The sequence below is a fragment of the Prionailurus bengalensis genome, chromosome A1, assembly GCF_016509475.1.
Source record: "Prionailurus bengalensis isolate Pbe53 chromosome A1, Fcat_Pben_1.1_paternal_pri, whole genome shotgun sequence".
In the NCBI taxonomy this organism is placed as follows: domain Eukaryota; kingdom Metazoa; phylum Chordata; class Mammalia; order Carnivora; family Felidae; genus Prionailurus; species Prionailurus bengalensis.
This window is the reverse complement of record NC_057343.1, coordinates 203,031,718-203,058,984: the sequence shown is the minus strand read 5'-3', so window position 1 is coordinate 203,058,984 and position 27,267 is coordinate 203,031,718. Positions and strand designations below refer to the sequence as shown.

Here is a 27,267-nt window from a genome sequence, read left to right as displayed (position 1 = left end):
TGGTTTGTTCTCGGCAGATAAGGAACACATCAAACTTTTTCTGTGATTCTTTATCTGGTTTGTTTCTGGCAACTAGACCAGCTTAACAATTGCAGCAGCAATGCTGATGCAATGCTTAATGTATGTCAGGCACTGTAGTAAGTACTTTACCTACATTAACTCACTTGATCTTCACCACACCCCTGTCCAGCAGGTACTGTCACTATCCACACTTCCTAGATAATGAAACGGAGACCCAGAGAGATTAAGCAAGGTACTTGTGTCACAGCAGTAGAGTCAGAGTTTGACATCGGATCAGTATTTTTGACCCATCCACTAATCTGGTTTTCATATATTCGTAGCTGTCCCTTCGCTTTATATTAGACTTGGGATATATTTTCAGCACAGAATGAATATAGGGAGAATGTGAAGGCATTAAAAGAGGGGCCCCTGGAAGAGGGGCGCTTGGGTGGCTCAGTTGGCTGATCTTCTGACTCTTGATTTCAGCTCAGGTTTTGATCCTAGGGTCGTGGGATCAAACCCAGTATCAGGCTCTGCTCTGTTACTATACTATATCTAACAGATATACTACACTATATCTAAGAGATATAGTATAGTGATCAGCCTCATTAGAATCTTTATCATGCAAACGCTAAGTGTAACAGAGACCATGGAAATGATTTTAAACTGTGTATGACTTTATACTGAATTTCCATTGATCAGACTTAAGTTGTTTTTAAAAGGAAAAAAAGTGTTGCAAATCTTTGAATTTAAATACAAACATAAAATTAGGTTCAGATTCTTCATATGTTGAGTTTTCACTTAAAACAAAATTCAATTTATTTTTTTTAATTTTTATTTAATTTATTTTTTAAATTTACATTCAAGTTAGCATATAGTGCAACAATGATTTCAGGAGTCGATTCCTTAATGCCCCTTACCCATTTAGCCCATCTCCCCTCTCACAAACCCTCCAGTAACCCTCTGTTTGTTCTCCATATTTAAGAGTCTCTTGTGTTTTTGTCACCCTCCCTGTTTTTATATTCTTTTTGCTTCCGTTCCCTTATGTTCATCCGTAAACCAAATTCAATTTATAACTGAGGTGCAAATCAAAATAAAGTGCTCAGATTTGGATTGTAAAATCAGTACGTTAATTTAATCTGATGCATGGTACTGTTTTGCTGAAGTTGTTACCACCACCGTCTGCATGTAGTGCGGGCTCCTTGAGTGCCTAATCCTTTTGAAATCAGCACGAAGAAAGCAACAGTGTTGCCCTTGTGCACTCTCTATGCTCTATTTGAACTACCTTGGAACTTTTGTTGATGTAGCTGACTATGACATCATCTGGTGTAATTGAGCTTTGAAGTCTTTTTCTCTTTTATTATCAGCCAGTGGCAACTGTAGCAGCTCTCCGTGGTGCCAGCATAATAGTAAACACAAACACCAGTGCCAGGACTAAAATCTCATGGCGGCTCTCCATTATGAGGAGGTGGTCCTTACACCAGACGTGCTCATGCGTACATTTTGCACTACCATTAACTTTAAACACAGCATTAACTTTCCTGTAGAACAGTTAATTCCCGCCTTTTGAATCCAAGAGCATCTAGGGATCTGGGTGTCCAAGTTTAAGAATTAACTCATTTTAGATGTTGAAGTCACACTTTAGAAATGCTAATGTAATGTGAAAATTGGAACTTTAGCTACTGACTTGTTATATTTTTGTTCCAGTTAGTCTATCAAGTAAAAGAGAAACATAGACTAGGTTTCTTAGGGAATGGTACACAGGAATGGCAATTTCCCATATGAGGAAAAGAATCTGAATCTGCCTGGTACAGAGGGTGGGGTCACTGGAGATTGCAGGTTAGGTACAGGGAAAACCGAAGACCCTAATATTACTATTACGTTTAAATCTTGCTGAAATCTTGAGTGAAAAAAAATCTTCAAAAATTAAGTGCAAAATAAAAATTTCCACTGGTCTGAACTCTAAGGTGAATTTACTGCAAATTTGGAATCCTGCATCATTGACTGCAGTTCTGTCCCCTTCTTCCTCACCACCTCTGTGGCTTAGGAAGACCCCAACTTATTCCATAATGGCTGTTTCTTCTAAAGATCGGTGTAGGAAGTCTGAGGTTATACATTCTGATGATCTGAGTTAATTTGATAAAACCCGAAGGGTCTTGAGAAATTGTCTTAGTGCTAAGGGTCACACCTGTCCCTTTTGAGTGAGTTGCTAACATAGGTCAGTCCATATTGGATCAGCTCTGCCACTCATTAACCAGGTGAAATTGGGCAGATTTCAACCATTAGGCTTATTTGTGAATAGTAGCTACTGTCTGGGGGTGTTAAGAGTTAAAAGAGAAAAATAATCTGTGTATAAATTACTCCTTGATATATTATAAATGGTAAATATTGGTACCATTTTTTGCTCCAAAAGCAATCTGTGTTAGAAATAACTGAGAGGAGGGGCGCCTGGGTGGCTCAGTCGGTTAAGCGTCCAACTTCGGCTCAGGTCATGATCTCAGGGTGTGTGAGTTCGAGCCCCGTGTCAGGTCTGTGCTGACAGCTCAGGGCCTGGAGCCTGCTTTGGATTCTGCGTCTCCCTCTCGAGATCTCTGCCCCTTTCCCACTCATACTCTGTCTCTCGAAAATAAAGAAACACTAAAAAAAAAAAAAAATAATAATAATAATAATACAAAAACCCCGAAAGCTGAGAGGAACATGAAAAGTAGGCAATACTGAATTGACTTTTGAAAGAAAATCAAAATGTTTATTGTATACATAATGTTTAAAATATTATGTCTACTTTAGTATCAGCCTTAAGGGACCCTCCACCGTTTCCACCTGAAAGGTGAGATACCGACAAGTTGTCGCAGCCTGGGAGCCTCAGAAAACAGTGCTGTGTCCACGTCCACAATGGACGTTCCAGAATTCTTTGCCATAAAACAGTGATGTGCGGTGGTCTCAACTTAGAAAATACTGAGATCAGAGTTAGCAAATTCCTGCTTTATGATAGTAACTAAAAGCTTTTAGAGACACACACATTTTTTTTTTAAACCACACTGTATTTAAAGGTGAATGGGCTGTGCTGAAAGATAAGATTTGCTGATTATGTATTTCTCCATAGAGTCAGTTTTGCATGGTTTATTTTTACTTATGGTTTTTGCAGTTTCATTTTATTTCCCTTTTTATGAAGAAAATTGCATAAGCAAATCAAGTGAAAAGAAATTGACTTTACTTGTATCTTAATAGATAAAAGCATAATTACTATCAAACATTTTTTTTAAGACTGTGTTTCTGGCACCAACAAAAGAATTGTGAATTTTTTTTTGGCTGAAGAACTTCGGCTAAAGTTGGTCCTAAAGGCTGGCATTCTAAATCTCTCTCTCTCTCTCTCTCTCTCTCTCTCTCTCTCTCTTTTTGAGAGAGAGATAGAGGGAAGGGCAGAGAGAGAGAGGGAGAGAGAGAATCCCAAGCAGGCTCTGCACTCACAGTGCAGAGTCTGGTGCGGGGCTTGATCCCAAGAATCACGAGATCATGACCTGGGGCAAATCAAGAATTGGATGCTTACCCGACCGAGCCGTCCAGGAACCCCTAAATTTCTTTAAAAGAACATCCTTTATCATTTATGTTATTAATCCTATCACAGTAATTAATGAGTTATTAACCAAAATGGCAGTCAAATCATAGAAATTTTCTGTATAATGCTTTCCTACATTTGGAGACATCTTGTATGATTCTAAATTAGAATCTCACCAATTACTGTGCATTTATTTTCCTTTGAGAAATACATGCTGTACGTAATACAGAAATCTCATATTAAATCACCTTGGAACTGTGATAACAGACTTACTTTGGATTGACAGAATCATGCAGACATTTGTTACACAGCAGTGGAAACAGAGCAAAGAAAAATCCAATTGCCTGCACAGTAAGAAGCTGTCTGACAAGAAGGTGAAGTCCCCCCTGCATTTATTTACTACCTTGCGCAGGTAGGTAACAGATTACTTCACCATGGTCTTAACTGAATTCTGGGCGTGTGAAGCTCCATGATTATTGTACTTCAAGCATTCTTTGTATAGCTGTGGCGTCTGTTTATTTTCTGTGTGACTTCAGAGAACAGACTGTTACATCCGTTCCATCAAAAACATATTCTTTTCTACGTTTAGAGTTTTTGTTCTCTTAACGTGAGTTAAATATACTAAAATGGCATTCTTCGTTTTCTAGGCACATAGAGTTTTCTGTACCAAAATTGCTTCTGTATAGAGCTCTGAGATAGATAGGAGGGGGGAAAAAAACCCTGATAATCTTGCTTTGCTTTCCAGGAAAAAATATAATTCAGTTCAGTCCATGTGATCCCTCTACGCATACTGTTGGTTTCAGTTTGAGCTGGATGGGCTGTATTTAAAGCAAGGCGGTGTTTGTAGCAGAGTTGAAGTGATAAAGCCTCACAGGTCTTTTCCATGGTGTGTTTTACTCGTGATTTGCCCTGTACTAATTGTTGTTCAATTTTGAAGGTCGCCAAGTTATCCTCCCCCTGGTTGTGGTAAAAGCAAATCCAAGCTGAAATCTGAGCAAGATGGAATCTCCAAAACACATAAGCTGCTGCGGAGGACTTGTTCCAGTACTGTCAAGGCTGACGACGTGTGCTCCAGCAAGTCGCACAGGACCTTTGGTCGCTCCCTGTCCAGCGACCCCAGGGCTGAGCAGGCGGTGACGACAATTAAATCGCACAAACTCTTGAACCGGCCCTGCCCTGCAGCTGGCAAGCAAGAGGACTGCCTGGCACTGAAGTCGCATAAACTGTTGACTCGGTCTTGTTCTGGAGATCCGCGATGCGAGCACAACGCCAACCTGAAGCCCCACAAACTGTTGAGCAGGTCTTACTCCAGTAATCTCAGAATGGAAGAGTTGTACGGACTGAAAAAACCACAAATTGCTCAGCAAGTCTTACTCCAGCGCTCCCAAGTCATCCAAGACGGAGCTTTTCAAGGAACCTAACGCAGAGGGCAGGAGGCTCTCTCTTACCTCAGGGCTTATTGGTATCTTAACACCCTCTTCGTCGTCATCTTCCCAGCCTGCTGTGCGTAAATACTTTCATCTTGAGTTCGTAAACGTTAGCTAGGGTGCAGGAGAGATTTTTGTTTTTGTAAGATCTGGTAGAGGAAAGAAGATGTTTTGTCATTCTTTTTTTTTTTTTTTTTTTTTTTTTTTTTTTTTTAATTTCCTCCTTTTCCTTTTTGGAAATCATTTGGCATACCAGACACGTGCAACTGGTGCTGGAATGTTCGTTTTGATTCTGAAAAAATAAATGTAGCTGTTGATTTAAGGTCTAGTTCAAATTCCTATTATGGTCATGAATGCTGCTAAAAATGGAAGGAAGCCCGTTGGATCCACAAAGCCTATCCTTTTAAGCAAACATAGCATTTTAATGTTTTATCAAGTAGGTTTATCTGTTCTCTCGTTTTCTTACATAAGTGATGGAGGACAGAGTTTGACTAATAAATTCAGAGTAGTGTCCTTCCTGTTATATATAATATATAACATAGTATATAATTATATAGTATATAATAGTATATAATATATTTATGTTTAAATTATTTGTATATAAGTAAATTTGCATATATATAAATATTATAGGGATATAAATATATATATTAGGAAAACTTCACCTGTGAATCGTAACTTCTAAAGAAAAGAAACACTTGCCATCCGTATCCCAGAGCTTCACTTAAAGCTGCTTTCAGTGTCTGCTTTATAAAACTGAAGTCACTTTATCCTGAAGTTTTTCTGGGGGAGATGGGGCCAGAAGGTAACTGTATTAACACTTAAGCCCTTTGGTGTGGAATTTATTGGGAGTCAGTCTTACACGAAATTTACCTCTAGAGTGATCAACATTACAGCTGATTTCAGATAAAGAAACAAACCTATTTTATGTATATTAATTACATAACATAGTTGATTAAAAATGTTTTCTTTTAGTAAACGTGTGTATGTTGGGGCAAGGGTATATCTAACTCTTAACCATTAATATGGATACAGCTAGCCATAGATGAAATTGAAAACAAACAAGATACGTTTTCAGAAAGTTGTGCTGCTCTCATATAGATTTGTTTCTAAAATTACATTGTAAATGATACCGTAAAATTATATTTGTGTTAAGAAAATGTATTTAAGTATGCTGATAATTTTAGGTGGACATCCTTAAAAGCCCATTTCTTAACAGAAGTAGACAGTAAGGGCATATAGAAAATAATGTCAGAGTGGTGCATACTAGAAAGTTTCTTCCCATGGTAGTTTCACCTAAGAAAGAGAATTTCACATATTCTGTAAAAGAAAATGTCTTCCTGTCTTCCTGTATGATTAAGCCTAATACAGTACAATAGTCCCTTCAGCAACTGTCTAATTTTTCCTTGGAAGAATAATTCTCATTGTAAAATGAGCTTAAAGTAGTCTAAATGAGGAGGTGGGGGCATTTGACGATGAGTACCAGAGGAAACGAGCTTTTGTGTACATTTAAAAGTACCATTTTTACTAGAGATCAGAAATTAAGAATACTATTCATTTAGCTTAGACAAGACTTGCAGTAGTAATGGCAGAAAGTATATTATAATAAAGAAATCCTAAAGTCTTGATGTCGTAATCACTGATTTAATTCCTGTAACAGGTGATCTTAGATAACACTTGTATTCACTGTTGCAAAAAGTCAAAGGTGTAATTTATATATGCTCCAAGTTAAAGAATTATTTTCTTCTTTTACTTTTCTTTTTATAGCCAAATGGTGCCAAATGCATTCCAATACGAGATCGCGGCTTCCTAGTGCAGGTAGGAGCCAAGCCATCCATTGCAGAAATATTTTAGCTTTTGATGGGTTTCCAAATTCTTTATGAACTTGACTTCATTATTTCTCTTTATTGTTTTATCCAGACAATTGAGTTTGCTGAGCAGCGGATCCCTGTATTGAATGAATACTGTGTGGTTTGTGATGAGCCACACGTGTTTCAAAATGGCCCCATGCTTAGGGTAAGTTCTCATTGATAGAATACCATTGTTGATACAGAATATAAATGAAAAAAAGTTGAGACATAAAAGTAAATAAGTAAATAACTTTATTTATAGCAAATGCTCTCCTACTAAGGAAATTATTTAATACACATAATGGTATAATTTTGAACAAGTGAATTGCTATTTCTGAAGGAGTCTGTGAAACAGCAAGTAGTTTCATATTAGTAAAATATTTCTTACTGTATTTCTTATATGTGCCTATCTATCATCTTTCTTTCCTTCCATCTATTTTTTATCTATCTGTATCTTTATTAATATCAATAGACATAGATCTAGATGGATAGAGAGATACATATAGATACAGGTGTATATATACAGGTGTAAGTTTGAAAACAGTGTGTCTTCAAACCACACAATTTAAGATGCTTGAAGGGTAGAGGTTAGAAGAGGTATGCAGTAGTATGCATAGAGTCAGAATAAAGATTTCAAGAAATGCCAGATCACTGACACATTTGGGGTGTTATTGAAGGAGTATAGAAATAAGAATCAATGTGTGTTGGTGCATTTTGGGAGGAATTATCCAATCTCAAGTTTTTTTTTTTTTTTTGCAAATTTTAAATTGAGATAAAATCATATAACATGCAATTCACTATTTTAATGTATACAATTCAGTAGGTTTTGGTGTGTTCACATGTGTTGTGCAGCTATTATCACTGTCTAATTCCAGAACATTCCATTCCCCCTCCACAAAAGAAATCCATAACTGTTAGCCGTCATTCCCAATTTTTTTACTCCCCTCCTCCCCTGACAACTGTTAAACTATTTTCTGTTTCTATGAATTTGCCTCCTCTGGACATTTCATATAAATGGAACCATACATTATGTGGCCTTTTGTTTTTGTCTTCTTTCACTTAATATAATGCTTTCAAGATTCATCCATGTAGTGTGTATCAATACTGTATTTCTTTTTATGGTGTAATAATTTTACATTGTATGGATGTATGACATTTAATGGATATCATTAAATGATCTTTTCATCATTTCATGGAATTGCTGGGATATCTGTTAATTCTGACTGTTTGAGAGACTGCCAAACTATTTTTGACAGTGGCTGTACCATTTGTATTTCCACCAGTGGTATAAGATGGCTCCAGTTTCTCCACATCTTCTCCAGCACTTGCGATTCTCCTTTTTAATCCCCCCTAATAACCATCCTAGTGTGCATGAAGTGGTATCTCGTTGTGGTTTGGATTTGCGCTTTCCCTAATGATTAGTGATTTCGAGCATCTTTTCTTGTGCTTATTGGCCATTTATACATCTTTTTGGAGAAATGTCTGTTTTTATCTGTCGCCCATTTTTAATTGGACTATTTCTTTTTTGTTGTTGTTTTCAGAGTTCTTTTTTATTTTTAAAGTTTATTGATTTATTTTGAGAGAGAGAGAGCATGCAGTCATTCAGGAGAGGAGCAGAGAGAGAGAGGGAGAGAGAGAATCAATCCCAAGCGAGCTCCATGCTCTGTGTGAAGCCTGACACAAGGCTCAATCCCATGACCGTGAGATCCAGAGCTGAAATCCAGAGTCAGAATTCAACCAACTGAGCCATCCAGGCACTTTAAGAGTTCTTTATATATTCTGAATACTAGATTTTTGTTAGATATGTGATTTGAAGATATTTTTTCCTATTTTATGGGTTTCCTTTTCACTTTCTTGATAGTGTCCTGTGACACACAAAAATTTTTAATTTTTATGTAGTCCATATTTATCAATTGAACTGTTGCCTAATTCCTTTTAAGTGTTTTATAGTTTCTATCTTACAGTTAAGTCATTGATCCTGTTTGAGTTAATTTTTGTGTATCGTGAGATTGGATTTTAACTTCATGCTTTTGTATGTAGTATCCGAATGCCTCCACACAGTTTGTGGAAAAGACCTTCTTTCGCCATTGAATGATATTGACACCCTTGTGAAAATCATTTCACTGTAGATGTATTGGTCTCTTGTTGGACTCTTAATTTTATTCCACTGACTTGTATGTGTGTCCTTGCACCTGTACTACACTATCTTGTTTACTGTAGCTTTGCATTAAGTTTGTCAGCAAGAAGTACGAGTCCTCCAACTTTGTATTTCTTTTATAAGATTGGATTTCACTATTTGGAGTCCCTTGCATTTCTGTACGAATTCTAAGGTCAGCTTGTCCATCTCTGCCAAAAAAGGCAGTTGGAATGGCTTTGCACTGGCTCTGTAGGTCAATTTGGGAAGTATTCCTGAGTTAAAAATTGTAACCCTTCCAGTCCATAAGGAACACAGGAAAATTTTCCATGTATTTAAATTATATCCTATTTTGTAGTTTTCAGTGTTCGGGTCTTGCACAACCTTGGATAAGTTTATTTTTAAGTTAGTTCATTCTTTGTGATGCTCTTGCCACTTCTCATCAACATTGTGCTAGAGGTTATAGCCAGGGCGGTTAGGTAAGCAAAATTATTCGAAGGTATCCAGGCTGTAAAGGAAAAACGAAAATGATCTCTGTTTGCGGATGACATGAGCGCTGTGCGCTAGGCACTGTGTGTACATATTTTGCATATTGCTTCCTTATTTGATTTTCACAGAACTCTTGTGGTTTGTGTATTTTTGTGCTCATGGTACAAATAAGGGGATTAAGATTGAAGGAGGTTAAGCAGTTTGTTCAGCATCACTCAGCAAGTATAGGCAAAAGCTGGACTTTGAACCTGCTTCTGCCTCATTTCAAAACTGCATCATAAATGCTTATTGAAAACTTCCTAAGTATAAGGCACCATGCTAGATTCCGCTGTATTTTTTAAGAGAAATTTGTCCTGTTCTTGGGAATATGTTTGAAAAGACAAATTACAAAGCGTAGAAAGAGACAATTCTATTAGAACTTGTTTGCATTTCAAGATTTAGACTCTAAAAAAACATAGAATAGCCATTTATGATCATAATCATCTGTCAAATTGTATGATATATTTGTTTTATTTTACTTGTTTATGGGAAACCTATTATAAAAAGTTTTTCTGGCTACTCATACACTATTTTTTTATCAGTTAGCTTTTCTCTCGAAGAGATACAATGTTATTCTGAAACCTAAATTAACTAAATTAGCATTTGTTTATTAAATATTCGTGCAAGTTTGTTATTTTTGTGTGATACATGGAAATGTGTAGTTACAATGAAAATAAGGAGAATGCTTTGGTCACGTTAGTTTATCCCATTCAGGAGGTCCATTTTTACTTTGTTAATGTTCCTCTGTGGATCCTGGTCTATTGCTTGATCTAGGGCAATGCAATCTTCACTCCAGAAGATAATAGTAATGTTATTAATGGCACATGCTTTTGAGTGCTTTTTATGTGATCGTGTGTTGAACGTGTTTTACATGGATTATTTAATTGAATCCTCATCATAACCCTATGAGGTGGGTATTATTATTACCCCTGCTTCACAGATGAAGAAACCAGTAATTTATTTAATATCAACACTGCTGGTAAGCGATATACACAAGATTCGAGCCCTGGGACAATGGCACCAAGCCATGGTTCTTAACCGTAATGCTATTCTTGACTCACCACGTATTTGAACTGACTACTTTTACATCCTGGAAATTTACTACACATTTCACTGGGAGTTTGCTCTTCATGGTTCAGTTAATGGCAGCTCATTCCTATAGTAAGTGATAGAAATATCCTAATTGCTATTGGTATTTTCTGCACCTTGCTCCCAGTTTTGTTTTACCTATTTTAATCTGCACCAGTGAAGTTGGCTGTTTCTTTGTAGAAGTGGAAGGGCTTTTGTAAATAACGATGTTTTCTAAATAAGTATAGCTAGCTCTCAGCTGGTTTTCTTTTGCTGTGATTCAGACTGATACTAAGGAAATCAGAAAACTTACTTGGGTTTTCTAAATAGTTAGATAAATGACAGATGAAATCAGGTCAGGAAATGAAAGTCAAAGGAATATCTGATCTTCAAAGGAAGAGAAGTAAACAGAAAGAACTGCCTCTTGATTGTTTGAAAACAGATGTTGAACCTCAATCAGGCATACTCATTTATTCTGTATCTTTCTTATATTTACATTGCAGTATGTTCTACTGTAATTTTAATAGAAATGTGTAAAATTATTACAAATAAAATTTCTTATGGGTATAAATTATTAAAATGACTCATTGACCATTTATTCAGCTTAAAGGATGCATTACAAGCTGCAGTGGCTCCCAGAGATGTAAAGAGGATAAGTTATATCCCATTTGGTGATGAAACAGGTTAGGTAAAACTCAGGCTTCAGTAGAATTCTGTGCCTAATGTTCATTATGTTTGTTAGACTTTTCTCTTTCCGAAGCCAAACTGTGTGTTATATTTTTTCTCTTTTCTCTAAGCATGATTATTTATCGGATTATATAAGTCCTCTTTTACTACTATTCCCCAGAAGTCCTAACATTTCGGTCACTACTTGTACTATTCTGTCACTTTACTCAGAGGTCTGGGTAAGCATGTCATACCTTCTGCAACACAGGTAACTACACTGTTTACTTATTTAGAAATACCACAAGGCTCCACTTAACGCTTTTGTTCACGAAGGTTATAAATATCACTCCCAGGCATGAGAGCTGACTTGTAATACTTTGAATCTGCTTAAAATTCATATTAACATCACAAGGATGTCCAGTCCTAGATTTTCCTGGGTTTTTCCACTTGGCAATGCAGATTGGATTATGATCAGAAAACCCAACCCAAACCAAATCATTGGTTCTCTACATTTTGAAATCAATTAGAATGTTAATGCAGCAAACTGGGAGATGCTTTAAAATGCTTTAAAAACACTTCATCAAGAGTTTTTGGAAAATGCGAAAACAAGAACTTACTGCCAGACTCACCAGTGTTTTATCAGCCTCTAACTTCCCAGTGCCCTTGTCTTTTTGTTATAGTCACTCTGAACACCATGAATCAGTGCAACTGTTGGTCTTCTTTGAACCCTGCATAAGGGCTGCTGCACCGGTGGGAGAAAACCACGTACATGGTTGTGTGGGTTAGTGTCCCTACAGTTAGAAGTTTTTATCACTGGTACTTGGCAATCATTCTGTGTGTCCCTGCTACTAGACTTTCCCATTTCCCTGATCAACATGGGATATGAAAAGTAGGATCTCATTCTCTTCTCCTGTCATGTGAAAACGTTCCACATTGCTTGCTCTGGATGGACTGATTAGGCCCCAGATCCCACTTCATTATTCAAGAACAACGCCCAATCCTATTAAAGCAAAGTCAGCTGAGAAACCCGACAATCTGTATTTTTGTGTATCCAGCCTTGCTGTGGACCTTAGACAAATGTTTGTAGCTTAAGTTCTTATTTTCAGAATGAATGAAAAAGCACATCCTGTTCCCTCCTCACCCCATCCTCCCATCCCCCGCTCCATGTCTCAGAAATAAGATTTCAAGTTTTGAAATACAACCTAAGATAAATAACAATTATACCAAAAAAAAACCTTTAATTCAGAAATATGATTTTTTTTAACATCCAAATTGAGTAGAAGAAATTGATTTTAAAGCTCAAACAACAACTTAAGTTATATGAGACAGTGGAGAAGCTTAAACATGCATGGGCCTATCTTACTATAAATCTGTCTTGATCTCTGTGGGATCCCTGTCTTTCTTAATGGACAGTACCTCCCCCCCACCCAGCACCCCACCCCACCTTGGAATGTGTCTCTCTTCCAAACCATGAAAAGAACCTGAAGCATAAACTATAAAGTCAGAAATACAAAGAGCTGAAGGCTTGTAGGTTTTGAGTTTCCAGTAGATATTCTTCATTATTCTCATATGTATTCAATACTAGTTTTTTAATTTTGAATTTTTATTTGCGCTGCTCATTTCTTTTTTAGCAAGAACAGTTTTAACAATAAGCTAAGGGTTTGGATAAACTATGGATGTAAAAATAAAAACACTACTTCATAATAAGCCTCAAAGAAAATTTTCATTAAAAACCTATTTTTGTACACACACTGGGTTACAACACACAGAAGACACGGCTTATCCAAGTTCCCTAATGCTGTTAATAGTGAAACAGCTCTGTATACCTCAGGGGGAGTTTATGAACCTTATCTTACTTGGTTCTCTTTCTCGGTCCTCTGCTCTACTTGATGCGCTAGGTGTGATTTTTTTTTTTTTTAAATCCCCGTTTACAGATAGGAACACTGAACTGTGCACATGTGCCTCAACTGGAATAGTAACCAGTTTCTGGTTACTGTTCTGTATATTGGGCTTACATGAAAAACTTTGTTTAAACAGAAAGAGGATGGCAAAAAAGGGTTTGAAAACCACTCACCAACACCATGCCAAGTATAAATACGTAGCTAGATTCTCTTGAGGTTTATCATTTCTATTTTCAGTGGGAAGTGATTTAAATTCATTGAAAACACAAAGTTTCTACAATGCAGTTAGGTTCTAAAATATTCTTTAGGGCTTAACCATTCTTGAAATATGTTTTCACTGCTCAGATTTAAATTGTTTTGATTCAAACAAAATTTAAAATGTATGTTAAAAACTTCTGAAATAAATCTCAGGGACACATAAAGTTCTCCATGTGTTTAAATGGTGCATAATGAATATTATATTGCAAAAAAAATTATGTGCAATGGCAAGAAGGATTTGGCATGGTTTTATAGTTTAAATTATAAGAACTAACTGCTGGAGGGCAATATAATAACATGAAGAATAGGGAATATTTTGCAAATGGAAACTTATTGATTGTAAACTCAAAAATAAACTCATAAATGTTGTACACATTTGGTTATGTTTAGGCTTATACACTTTGTATTAAAGTGTATGTGTAGCAATAGCTATTAAATGATGATGTTCTATTTTTTTAAATATATTTTTGTAAATTTGGGGGCTTATTTATTTATTCATTCATTCATTCATTCATTCATTCATTTAAGTAATCTCTAAACTCAGTGTGGGGCTTGAACACACAACTTCGAGATCAAGAGTTGCATCCTCTACCGACTGAGCCAGCCAGATGCCCCAACTATGTTCTATTTTTAATTAATGCTAGAGTTTTTTGTATAAATAGTATAGTAATAGAATTTGTTGGGGGCAGGGGATTAGCTGAGAGTCAGCTAACGTGAAAGATCGCTAATCCACTATATAAATCTTATGTTTCAATAGGGAAGAATGATTTGGTTTCTCTTTCTTGAATAAGATATCCTTTCTGTGAGCAAGGAGATGTCTAATCTTGATTTACTTAATATGACTTGAGAACTTTCTTTTAGGGTGCTATGTTGTGTTGACATTTTGAATTTCTCAAATAAAATGTGGATAAACATGGGAGAAGCGAAAGTCAAAGGCTTACAAAACCTAGTTTGTAAATGTTTATCTCAAAATGAAACTGATTTATGTCTCAAATACTGTCTTGAACTTTCTAGTAAAACGAGCAATAAATACAGAAGTGTTAGTTTAACAATTCACTAGTATTTACTTAGGTCAGTGTTAACCTATATATATGTTAATTGCCATATTACTACCTCTATATTTGCCATTTTACAAAAAGGGAAGATCAAATTATTTTTGTAAGACTATAATGTGCAGTTTTAATTTTTTAGTATGGTAGCAAAATTTCTTTTTTCCCCCCAAATTTTCTAGGGTACCTGATTTCCTTCTTCAGACAGTTGCAGAAACAAGATATTCCTATAAATCAGCTTTATACATTTTAATCAAAAAGATGCAAGAAAGGAAAAGAAGTGTCCATAAAGTAATCAAGCCATAGCTTTATCATTAGGATTGTAGGTTTATTATTTAAAGTAATGGGTCCATTGGTAAGTCCACGTGATTAGGAGATTTGGATATAATCATGTCTGGGAGGGGGATGAAAAGGAAATGCAAAAGAAAACATTGAAATGTTTATATGTTACCCAAGATAAAAAAAAAATAAGAGATCAGGGGTGGAACTGGTGAAAATTATTTGAGACACAAACCAGGGTGGCGCATGAATATCTAGGATTGGGGACAGAGTGGGCTGATAGAGATATGTAACAATAACTATTATATTTTTTCCTTAAGTCTTTGAAATTTTTCCTAAGTTAAAATTATAAAAATTTATCCATCCAATCTAATATAGGACGAAGTATTTTCTTTCATCTTTATTTCTGTTGTTTCAAGCAATAATCAGGTACTGAAAAAGGTAGTTTCTTTTGTTTTAAAACATTTCCTGGAATCTGTGTGTGAATACCCATGTACATGCATACATACATACATACATATTTGGATGATCACAAAGTAAGTGTAATTGATTACCAAAAGTTCAAACGACAAAATAAAGCCAATTGTTACTCATATACACTAAATAAGCTTTATCCTATTTTTAGCTTTGGGATTGATGGATTTTATTCATAAAAATGTATGGTTATTTGACAAGAGTAGTATTAAAAAACACCATCTGTGTCCCTGTCTACTTCCTCAGAGAACACTGTTGGGTAGCTGTTACATGAATAAATTCCTAGGGCTCTTTATGATTGCCACAGTTTTATCTTCCCCCTGGACCCTCGGTGGTATACTGTTCCACTATACTCAACCATCAGTATAATGTTTGGCACTACACTAAATGTACAATCAGTAGTTTCTGTTACTGTTTCAGACCATGTCATGCTCCTAGAAAGTGAAGAGAAGAAACAATCCAATGTCTCTGGGAAAAATTGAGTTTGAGACATACATACACATAGATAAACACACAAAAAAATAGAAGATAAAAAATAGGTTAAACACTTAGGTAAACAAAAAATTGCAGAAATTGAACAGTCTGCTCTAAGTATATCCATCTATGTATAGCAGTGTATATATAGCTTGAGTATGGATGAAGAACTTTCTCCAATTAATTTGCTCTCATAGGTAGTTTTTCCTGCTGTTTCTGAAATGTAATCAAACTGCACTTTTAAGGAGGACGAAGGAAATATATCAGTTCCTTTTTCCCTAAAATTCTTTGGGGAACGTCAACCAGAAATGTTTGTGATCGGTCATGCTTATGTACACAAAGCCACCACTTGGGCCCTTTTTGAATATAAAGGGTGGACCACAAAGGACCATACTTCCCACTGGATAAGCACTAGCCCAAGTGGTCCTCAAAAATGAGTGAGCTTAGAAGCAGTGGCACTAACAAATGCCTTTTGTCTGCTAGGCAGCGGCACCATGGATTGTATCGTTAGGCTTCATCAGCTACCTAATGCAATGTAACTCGGGAGATAAGATAAATCAAACAGACGACACTATATTAGATTTGAAAGATGAGAACTTTTCCAAAGCAATTGCAGAGTGTATATTTCAGTGCCGTTGACTTCAGGAGGTTATTGAAGTCACAAGTCTTTGCACCAAAACCAATCTTTCAAGAGCTGGGTAACAAGTAAGCAGAGTCATGCTTATTTCTTCCAAAGAAAACTACCTAGGGAAAAGTGGAATTCTTCTCTGTATATTTGTTTTACCTAGCTGTTTGGTTTAACCTCATTTTTTTAGGATATCACCAGCTTAGGTGTCTGCCTTTTTTTATACATCTCAGATACAAATGTGTATTAAGCAGGAGAGATGTATTTTCCATCTACTGCTAAAAAGTTCTGAGTGCAAGTGCCTACACTATTTGAAATGGATTTCTTATATTGGTGACTCTGTATCACTAGGTGATTATTTACCAATTGTTACCTAAATTTAGAAATGTATTAAACCAAGTCGTAGGATTCCTTTCTTTTTAACATTCTGAAACTTTTGCATTATTTATTACATGGAATGCCATAAATTTAATTTAGGAATTGGGCAATGGAAAACAGTGGTGTAACTCATTCCCCTTTCTTTTGTAGCCCACTGTGTGTGAACGAGAGCTTTGTGTATTTGCTTTTCAAACCCTGGGAGTAATGAATGAAGCTGCTGATGAGATAGCAACTGGAGCTCAGGTAGTAACACGCAATACTAATTATTCCTTACTCTGATTTGAAAAACTTGTTCTGACCTACTAGTTTCCTTCAGTCTTTTGGACAAATATTTGATAGTTTGACGTTAGATTAAAAAACAACCCGCATTTGATTTTTTTTTAATAGATAGAAACTCAATTTTGCTATCTTTATCTAGTGAGTGTTTTGTCATTTTGCCGTTGCCAAGGGAAGAAATTAAACCCACATTCTGTTGTTTAAAAAATAATTGTGATTCTTTCACGGTGAAGTTGAAATATCGAAACACTTGCACGTGTATTCCGTAAAATTTATTTGTAAAGTTATGGTACCATAAAATGGAATCTAATTTATTCCTGAAACTTAGGTGAAAAGATAAAGGGCAGAACATATGAGAAAAAGCATCCAATTTTATAATAGCAGTGTTTATGACATAGGAAGGCAAATAAATATAAAAAAACAAATGAAACAACTTGGAAGTAGAGAAGCATTCCATGTTTCCAGAAGGAAAAAAATATTATAAAGATGATAGAATTTACTTGTTGCAATTCTATCAAAATTTCAATTGATTTTTAAAATTTATTCATGGAACCTAACTTTCTAATAAATCTATAAGAAAAAAAAGTAAGACAAAACATAAAAAAAATTATGAATGTTAATTAAGGGAGGCTAGACCAAGCACATACAAAAACATATTATGCAATCTTATATTTAAAAAAAAATACAGTACTGGCAAAGAATAGAATGTCAAATGATCCCCAAAACAGATCTTGTTAAAAATATACTTAATATACTTTAAAGAAGGCATCATATAAAGTTGTAAAGTAAAAATGATTTAGTAAGTGGGTACAAATGGCCTGCACTGTGGGGTGGGGGGAACAGATTAGCTCTTTGCACTGTTGGTAAAAACAAATTCCCAATGGCCTAAAGAGTTTTGTTTGAAAACACCGTATACATACTAGAGGAGAGTAAACAGTGTGTCAGGTTTATTCGTTTATGCAGTTTCAGGAAAGCATAAAGGAAAACACCAGCATCGAGTCCATACATATTTTACGTTTCCTACTTGAAAGAATAGTGAACATTAAGAGAGAATTATGAAAAAGTTTATTTTCCCTCAAACATAAATGTATAAAAGCACATAAAAATAGAAAACCATGAAGATCATAACGGATTATTAGAGGAAATGAACACACGATTCACAAATATGGACCTATAGTTAGTAAAGAAACATAAGAAAATATTCGGCTGTATTTGAAATCAACAGGAAACTAAATGTGAAAAGAATTGACAATCTGTCATTTTTAAAATTTGCAAAGATGAGTGGGAACAAATGATCATATAACAGACATTCTTTCAACAAGTACTGAATGCCTGCTATGTAACAGGCATTGCACCAGATGGAGGTACAACAGTAAATATGGATAGCGCAGGCCTCATGGATTTACGTACATTCTGTTAGCCTGATTATTTCACTGATTAACTAAAACTGAGATATATCCACCTGAAGAAATATTAAGGAAAACAGTTGTGAGTTACAAATGAGAAATAAAAATACAACCAGTATAACAGTGATTGTATGTCATGTGGCAAAAAAGATTCCATGATTAAATTTCAGAAATACAGATTGATATTGCCCCTACACCCAAAATGCACATATTTGCATATTAAAGGCTCTCAGAAAAACCGAAACTAAGAAAATGAGTAGCCACTACTTTAAGGGTTTCTCGAATGTGTCTGACCATGGGGGTCTTTTGTTTTCTTTCCTTATTATTTTTTTTAATGTGAAAGTTTTTCTTACCAACTGGAACTAATATTGCTCAAAGAAAAGATAGTTTAATATATGCCATTTATAGCTAGGTAAAGATGATTAAGCTTTACACAGGTGTGTGTGTGTTTGTGAATATACATACATGTATTTTACATGAATAGTGTGTGTGCATGTGTGTGCGTATTTATATACGTGTATATATAATAGGTATATGTATGTATGTATGTATATAAAATTATTTGAGCGGTAAAATTAACATTTGTGCATTTTAGTGGATGTAAATTGTCCCTCAGACAATTTGAAAAGGGAAGGATTTAAAGCCTGGAAATAAGAAATAATGGATTAGAAAGAAAATTAACATCATGCTAACAAGTAGGCTAGGCTGATAAAATATTAGATTAGGTGCTTTCTCCCCCTTATACATACATCTCAAAAAATAATGTTTGCTAAAGAGAGATTAATTTTGGATTATACATGATAGTTATAAAACACAATTACTCGGCCGTATCAACTTAGTGGTTCTACTCCAAAGTGGAATATTCTTTTCACTACTTTAAAGCAAGTACCCAATATTCTGTTTATAATTTTAAAGATTAGGTGGAAACAGATTCTCTTTCTAGTATATCTCAGTAGTCCTGCTGCATCAGTTGGCGCCTACATTTTAAATGGTTCTATGAGGCTGCAAGAACATTCCTTAGGGGGACACTGAAGGAGGCTATCCTGGAACGGGTGTGTTTCAGCAGCTAGGATTCCAAACACTCAAACACTGTTTCAACAAAAACAGCTCCATTTTGTGTGTGTGTGTTGGGCTCTCATATAATGATTAAGAAAAAAGGAATCCATATTGAAATGTTTGAAGGCCATCAATCTTCAATTTTCAATACGCCTCTTTTACAGAATACATTACATATCCGTAGGCCACTCCTGTACATGCCTTTCTTGCTCACCTGGACTTGAACTTTCTCATTTGCAAGTGCTCCTAGGCCGCCTTTACCTGCGGGGGAGGGTGCAGAGTCTTGCTCTGCCAGCTGGGTTGTATGTAATGGCCTGTGGCAGCATGTGATTCTGTAAGCCCACAGACCTTTGTTCACTCAACAAATGGCCTAATTCCCATTGCCTGAATTCTGTATTTCTCTATCCTAAGTATCTTAGCCTCCAGATTGCCTCTTCAATTATATTATTTGCGCTAAGAGGAAAGATGTGTGTAACCTGATGGCTACGCCACTCACCATATGTGCTGAGGTCCTATTAAGAATCTCTCGTTTTAAATGCTGAGAGTGGGGAAATACATGATTTGTGGTAGAAGAAATCATAGTCATTTGTTAATGTTTATTTTTTAAAGTAGACACTTTCCTTCATTGAAAAATTAACACATGCAGACGAATACAAATCCAGTGTTATACAAACCTTTCCTTGTTCAAAAATTCTGAATGCTAACTTCTGCAACAGATAAATCATAAAATTACAGTGGTTTAGGATGATAGACATTTTTATTTCTGGCTTAGGCAGCTTTCTGTGTGATGATTGAGGGAACTGGACCGTCTGCTCTGCTGTCTAAAGTACCTGTCAGATAGTAGAGTGGAGAGAAAAGTTGAGAAGGTGCACCTGTTGCTTCTTCAGCTCCACCCCTTCCTGCTGCCAGTCCATTGATTGAGGTGAATGAAGCTAGTCATACAGCCTGACCTGGACAAAAGGGGCAGAAATGTCCCACACAGAGCAACTGCCCCCAGTCAATAGCTCTATACCCAGGAAGCCAGGAGTAGGAGGCTTTGGTAGACCGCATGTGATTTTGCTATGGTACTTATGCTATTTCTTTGAAGTTAGCTTAGGACATATATTAACAGAAATAATTCTAATTAAATTCTCTACCCCGACATCCATTATTTCATTAGAGTTTGCTTGACTCCACTGGTGAAATTATTGGCAAAAGAATGCATATAATTTTTGGTAGTTTTGATTGTTTTGAAGCTTTCAGCACAAGATGTTTAATAAATATTTGATTGAAAGAAGGAACATTGTTCAGGTTATTAAATATTGTATCTGTTTGTATCTTTATTCTTGTGGTAAAAAACACATAACATAAAATTTACTATCATAACCATTTTTTAAGCATGCAGTTCAGTAGTGTTAAGTATATTCAACTTGTTGTGAAACCGATTTCCATAACTTTGTCATCTTGCAGAACTCGAAACTATATCCATTAAAACAACTCCCCTTATGTAAACCCCCTTCGTCCAACTCTGGTAACCACCATTCTACTTTCTGTGTCTATGAGTTTGACTACTTTAAATACCTCATAAGTGGATCTTAAAATATTTGTCTTTTTGTAATTTCACTTAACATAATATCCTCAAGGTTCACCCATGCTGTAGTAGGTGGCAGAATTTTCTTCTTTTAGGCTGAATAATATTTCCTGTATGTATATTCCACATTTTGTTTATACATTCAACTGTCAATGGACATTTTGGTTGCTTCCATCTCTTGGCTATTATGAATAATGCTGCTGTGAGCATGCATATGCAAATGTGTTTAAAATCCTTCTTTGAATTATTTTAGAAATATATCCGGAAGTGGGATTGTCACTGCCAGCAGGATCATATGGAAGTTCTGTTATTAACTTCTTGAGAGGCCTCCATACTCTTTTCCATGGTGGCTGCACCATTTTATAATTCCATCAGCAGCACACAAAGACTCCAATTTCTTCATGTGCTTAACACTTATTATTTTCTGGGTTTGTTTGTTTGTTTGTTTGTTTGATAGTAGCCATCCTAATGGTTGTGAGATGATATCTCATTATGGTTTTGATTTGCATTTTTCTGATGATTAGTGATGTTGAGCATTTTTCATATGCTTGTTGGCCATCTGTATGTCTTCTTTAATGAAACGTCTATGTGGGTTTTTTCCGATTTTTAAATTATGTGATTTCTTATTGAGTTGTAAGAACTCTTTATATATTCTGTATATTAATGCCCTTTCGGATATCTTATTTGCAAATATTTTCTCCCATCCTATGCCGTTTCACTCTATTGATTGTGTCCTTTGATGCACCAAAGTTTTTAAGTTAGATGCACACCCACTTGTCTGTATTTGCTTTTGTTGTCAATCCAAGTAATCGTTGCCAAGTTCAATGTCGTGAAGCTTATCTCCTATGTTCTCTTGTGGGAATTTTATAGTTTAAGGTCTTAGGTTTAGGTCTTTATTACGTTTTGAGTTAATTTTTATGTATGGTATAAGGGTCCACTCCAGTTTTTTGTGGATGTAGTTTTCCCACCATCATTGTAGAAAAAAGTACCCTTTTCCATTGAGTGGTCTTAGTACCCTTGTCAAAGATCATTTGACCCTATATGCAAAGGGTGTGTACTTTTATAAAGCTTCAGTTGCAGACCGTGTCATGTAATTCTCGAAAATTTTTATAAGACAGTGCCAATTCCCTCTCCACTGCCAGAGTTTCAGAAGAGGCTATTTTATTTTACTGATTATTCTTTTTCAAGAGTTTTTATTTGTTTTTCTTTTATTGGGAGACCAGATAATGCTGAAGACAATTTGTATCTGGGTTAAAGTGCATCTCTCTGGGGTAGAAGGAATGTGAGTGTGGGTATGGAAGACAAAAAGGATTTTATTATGTCTTTATTATATCTATTGCTTGGAAATCCTATATATACACACACCTATAAATAGAATAGTGTGTTAAAAACATACTAACGGTTTCAGTTCTACTGTTCTCTGAGTGAGTCTTGTGGGTATGTATGTCTATCTTTGAGAAGTATTACTAATAGATCATATACCCAATGGAATGGTTTGAGTGTTGCTAATTATTTTAGGTCCCTGGCATTTCTGGATGCTGTGATTGGGTGGCTGTATTTTGTGAGTATACACACAACAGAGTGAGCCCTGCTATTGTTAGGTCACAGTGCTCCTTTCATGAACCACAAGAATCAAAATTTGTTTTACTCTTTGTGTGCATTTTTAAAATGCCTGTTTAAAAACTTTCTCGAAGTATTTTTTCTCTATAAAGATTAAGCCCATTGCTTTCCTTATGATGTCCCTGTCTTCACACTGGCACACTGTCTCCGTTTAGACGGTATCTGTTTTCTTAATTCCGTTGCCAGAAGCTTATTGCTTTGGGGACTGGAGAGGGGGCCTTGCCCTTAACTGTTAAATAACACTGCCTCTTAGTAAATTGTGTGAAAAGGCCATAGAAGAACATAGGAATAAAACCATCATATTTAGCATACGAAGGTCATTAATGGCCTGAGGCAAAGAGCTGGAAGAAGTAAGATGATGTCAGGAGCTTCACTGTTCTTAGAGCATGTCAGACTCATTTCCTGCATCTGCAGTTTCCATCACCCGGAACGGTTTCTCCCCAGAGTTAGGTCTCCCTCTCTATCTTTATTCTAGTCTCTGTTGAAACATCACACCTTCCTAGCCACTCAGAAACAGCACCCTCTATTGCCTTAGTCTCTAATGCCTGCTTAATTTTTACAGCATTCAACATGACCAGAAATGTATTTAAACATGTATTTGTTTAACTGATTTGTTTTATTATGCATCTTCTCCGTTAGAGTGTAAATTCCACGAGAGAAAGGACCTGTCTTGTGCACAGAGCCTAGAACAATGTTAGAGCATAATATGCGTTCATGACAAAGGGATATTAGGACGTAATTGGGAGCAACTTATTTTATTTTATTTTATTTAAATGTTTATTTATTTATTTTGAGAGAGAAGCATAGAGCAGGGGAGAGGCAGAGAGACAGAGAAGGAGAGAGAATCCCAAGCTAACAGCACAGAGCCCATTGTGGGGCTCAGTCCCACAAACCATGAGATCATGACCTGAGCTGAAATCAGGAGTCGGGTGCTCAACAGATGGAGCCACCCAGGCACTCCAACACATGTCAGCTATTTTAAGTTAGTGGTCAAGTTTGTTCAAACTTGATCTGAAGCCATAAGTTACAGATCTGAGAAGTTGATAGCAGTGCTGAGGCTTTCCTGATTAACTTATGCTAGGTACCATGACAGGAAGAAACAATGGCAGAGCACTTGATGAAACCCAAAGGATGGTAACTATCTTATGTATGTATTTCAAGGTGGTAGATCTACTAGTGTCCATGTGTAGGTCTGCATTGGAATCTCCTAGAAAAGTTGTCATTTTCGAGCCATATCCTTCTGTGGTAGATCCTAACGATCCTCAGATGCTGGCCTTCAACCCCAGGGTGAGTACTTACCCTCACACGCCCCTCCCGTTTCCGGTAACAGCAGCTGAAATTCTAATCTCCTTAGCTTTCCTCTTTCTATCTAAATCCCTCCCTTGGCAGGCACATCCCTGACATGCTGTGGACTCTGGATCCATTTAGTAAATACGGTTCTTCTAACACAAACTTGGTTTCCGGCCTCCTTCGGTCTTTCCCATATCCTGTTACTTTCCCTGTCTTTCCGTCTCTTAAAATCATTTTTTAGAACTTCATCTTTATGAACCTAGACCCATTTCATCCTCTCAAATTCCGATCTTTACACATCCCATCTGCATGGAAGGCAGGTAAACAGCTATAATAAACTGGTTTGTAATGGCTGATATGATTAATTTCATTTTATATTTTTTGAGATTCTAGCTTAGTGTAACCTCATTTTCAGGGTCATGGGTAAAAAGACCGACTTGTTTTTCTTTTGTATTTTTTGCTTCCTCATCCCTTGCCTTCCCCCCCTTCCTCCCCTGTTATATGAAGGTTAGTGGAAGTTTAATTCATGTGATCAACTAACATTTCTTCAGAAAACGATTTCATAGATATTCGTGGAGATTTGGTGGAATCCTTCTAAAATAGCAAAATCTTCAAATTGCATGAGAGCTAAAATTGCCTTAGTTTCTATCACTGTTCATCTTGAAATCATTTTCCAGAAACAATGGCTATAAAAAAATGTCCTTGGAAAAGCTTTCCTTCCTTCATAAGTGACAACGGTACACATAGTTACAGTGTGCTTGAAGATGAATCATCAGTTAAGTGGTGTCATTTATACACCTGCTAGTCATACTCTTTTGGTAATAATCTTTCAATCAAAAGGAAATAAAAACAAAATGATTTTGTAATATTTAAAGTGGATTTTGGATTTTAGAAGGACTCTATGCTTACTTTACACATCATGGCTTAATTTTTTTAGTGAAAGTAAGAATCAGGAGCCCAATATCTTTTTTGTATTTATAGTTTTCCCCCTGCAGGCTAAACATGATTTTATGTACTTATACGTAAATAGGATTGTATTGTTTAAGTAGGATTGGCATTGTTTTCTTTTTTCTTCTCTCTAACTCAGTTATATATCCTACATCCCAAAACCATCTTGTTAAAGTCTTCTCTTTTATGTACACGACAGACATTGCTTTCAAATTGACTCTGATGGAAAATCCACATACAGAAATAATATGTTTCTCTAGTAATGCACAGACTTGCAAAGGCTTATAGTGAATACTATTTTTTTTTCTGTTCAAACAGAAGAAGAACTATGATCGAGTAATGAAAGCACTGGATAGCATAACTTCTATTAGAGAAATGACACAAGTAAGTATATCACCTTGTGGTTTTATGCAGTTCAGTTTTGCTAGAGTAAAATCATATTTTATAAATGTCTGAGAGTATTGGCTGTGTAGTGAAATGTAGACTTTTCTATTAGATGGGAGTATAATTAAAATAATTTACAGATTAAAATTGTGTTGTATTAGGATGTTTTAATTAAATTACACCACTGTATTGGTGGGCTACCACAGTGACTTTTGGAGGGTAATTGCATAATTATAATCCTCATTCTGTCTGCAGGAGTTTGAGCATATGGAAGTGTGTCAGAATAGCTTAAGGCAAAGGTTAAATCTGGTACCATCTTCCTAGACTGTCAATTTTCATTAACAGTAGCAATTTTAACACATATTTAATGTCAAAATAAAAACAAATATTCTATCAAGTGTAAATTGTGCATAAATATTTTAGAAAGAACACAGATTCTCAGAACAACTTCGGAAGACACAAGACTCCCAGAGAGTATGAGTTTATGTTTTTGGTCATTAGAGAGCCTTTGGTGAAGTTTGATGAGCAAGGATTGTGGCTTATTATGAAAGTCTAACAGATCACTGGGCTGTAGTCCAGCTCTTGGAAAAGCACATACCGTTGAATTATTGAGGCCTTTCCACTGCCAAAGATTTGGAGAGAGGCTTACAACTCATTATTATAAGTAGAAATTAATAATCCATAATTGACATCAGCACACATTATGGGTTTGGTTTGCATATGGTGGTTTCAAGGCTTGCACTGCCCTGGAGGCCTTGGAGGCTTACAATAAATACTACCCTGGGTCATTTGCTATCTTTGGGGAAAGAGTATTAGATTCCTTCAGTCTTGAGGCCCACAAAACTTCTGTGTCACTGCTCCCTTCTCCCCCACCATCACCCTGACTCTACTTGAAAATACGCTCCCAGAGTACATCTTAACATTCCCAAATTTGAGATTTCATTCTTTTGATAGTATTTATTCCATGTAGTCAAATAGGCATCAACAAACAGTGTGTGTCTGACGATGGTAAATGAGGAGATCTTCAATTCACCCGTTATAGTATTTGCTGAAAAGCCATCATGCTTTCTAGTTGTTTTTCTATGTCCATAATTTTCTGTGTTACCTGAATTCCTTTTCAAACAAATATTTATTATTTGTATAAGGCAAAGAAAACAATAAAACACATTTCCATTTAGGGAGAAAAAAGGACCTGTTCCAATATCTTACACAAAGTTCAGTAAACATTTTTGTGTCACCAAAACCCTTGGTGGTAATAGGGTATTTATACGATACCCTAGACCAGGATCATTCTTGGATAAAAATAGCTACAAAATTCTGACTCTGGGATCAGCTCTCTGCCAAAATTTGCTTCTTTATTCTGGGTCATGTGTAAGCTATTTTAAATAGAAGGCAGTGGAGACGATCAAGAGTCAGCCTAGGAAGTCAGAGGCGTGTGTTGTATAATTCACTCATCGATGATGTGGCCTGTGACCTTGGGCAAGTTGCGTAATTGCCCGAGGCCTCAGCCTCTTCACTGTCAAGGTGGTAAATAGTAAATAGCAATGTGGCATCGCCTTCCAGTGTGCGCTTCGTAGGGATGCCGTCAGGGTTCACTGCGTCATATCTTTAAACCTCTCCCAATAAATATAACATAATACCATCCTATTTTCTAGAATGTACTGACCTTATAGATAGACTTAAATTGCCACAGACAGATTGCCTCTTGTTCTCTGAAAAGGTTAATTGTCTGGGTAAATTCCAGGAAATACTTTCAAAAGAAGGGCTCTTCCTATGTAAATTTTGTCCAGTTTTTACCTGTAAAGCTCTACACCTAAGTCAGGACCCAATGATAGGAGCATGAGTAGTAGCTATGATACAAGGTTTGCTTTGATGTTAGTTAAAAGTTAAAAACAGTCATTTTCGAAGAGAAATGGCACCCGACACTTGCTAAAGGTGGCGAGATAGATTTTATTTGAGGACTGGAGTGGGAAAGAGAGACTTGCACCTCGAGCGAGGTAACCTCCGAGTAGGACCAAGGTGACTGAGGTTTTTAAAGTGAGAACAGCAA

The 27,267-nt window shown here is 36.1% G+C and overlaps 1 protein-coding gene across 1 annotated transcript in view; it reads left to right on the top strand.

Moving 5' to 3' along the window:
- PARP8 (poly(ADP-ribose) polymerase family member 8) overlaps positions 1-27,267 on the top strand; it is a 180,584-nt gene that overhangs the window by 129,466 nt on the left and 23,851 nt on the right. Inside the window, 8 exon segments of the mRNA XM_043598792.1 lie at positions 3,843-3,968; positions 4,494-4,899; positions 4,901-5,059; positions 6,751-6,801; positions 6,904-6,999; positions 16,818-16,910; positions 23,757-23,882; positions 25,152-25,217. Coding sequence (XP_043454727.1) covers positions 3,843-3,968; positions 4,494-4,899; positions 4,901-5,059; positions 6,751-6,801; positions 6,904-6,999; positions 16,818-16,910; positions 23,757-23,882; positions 25,152-25,217 — 1,123 coding nt within the window.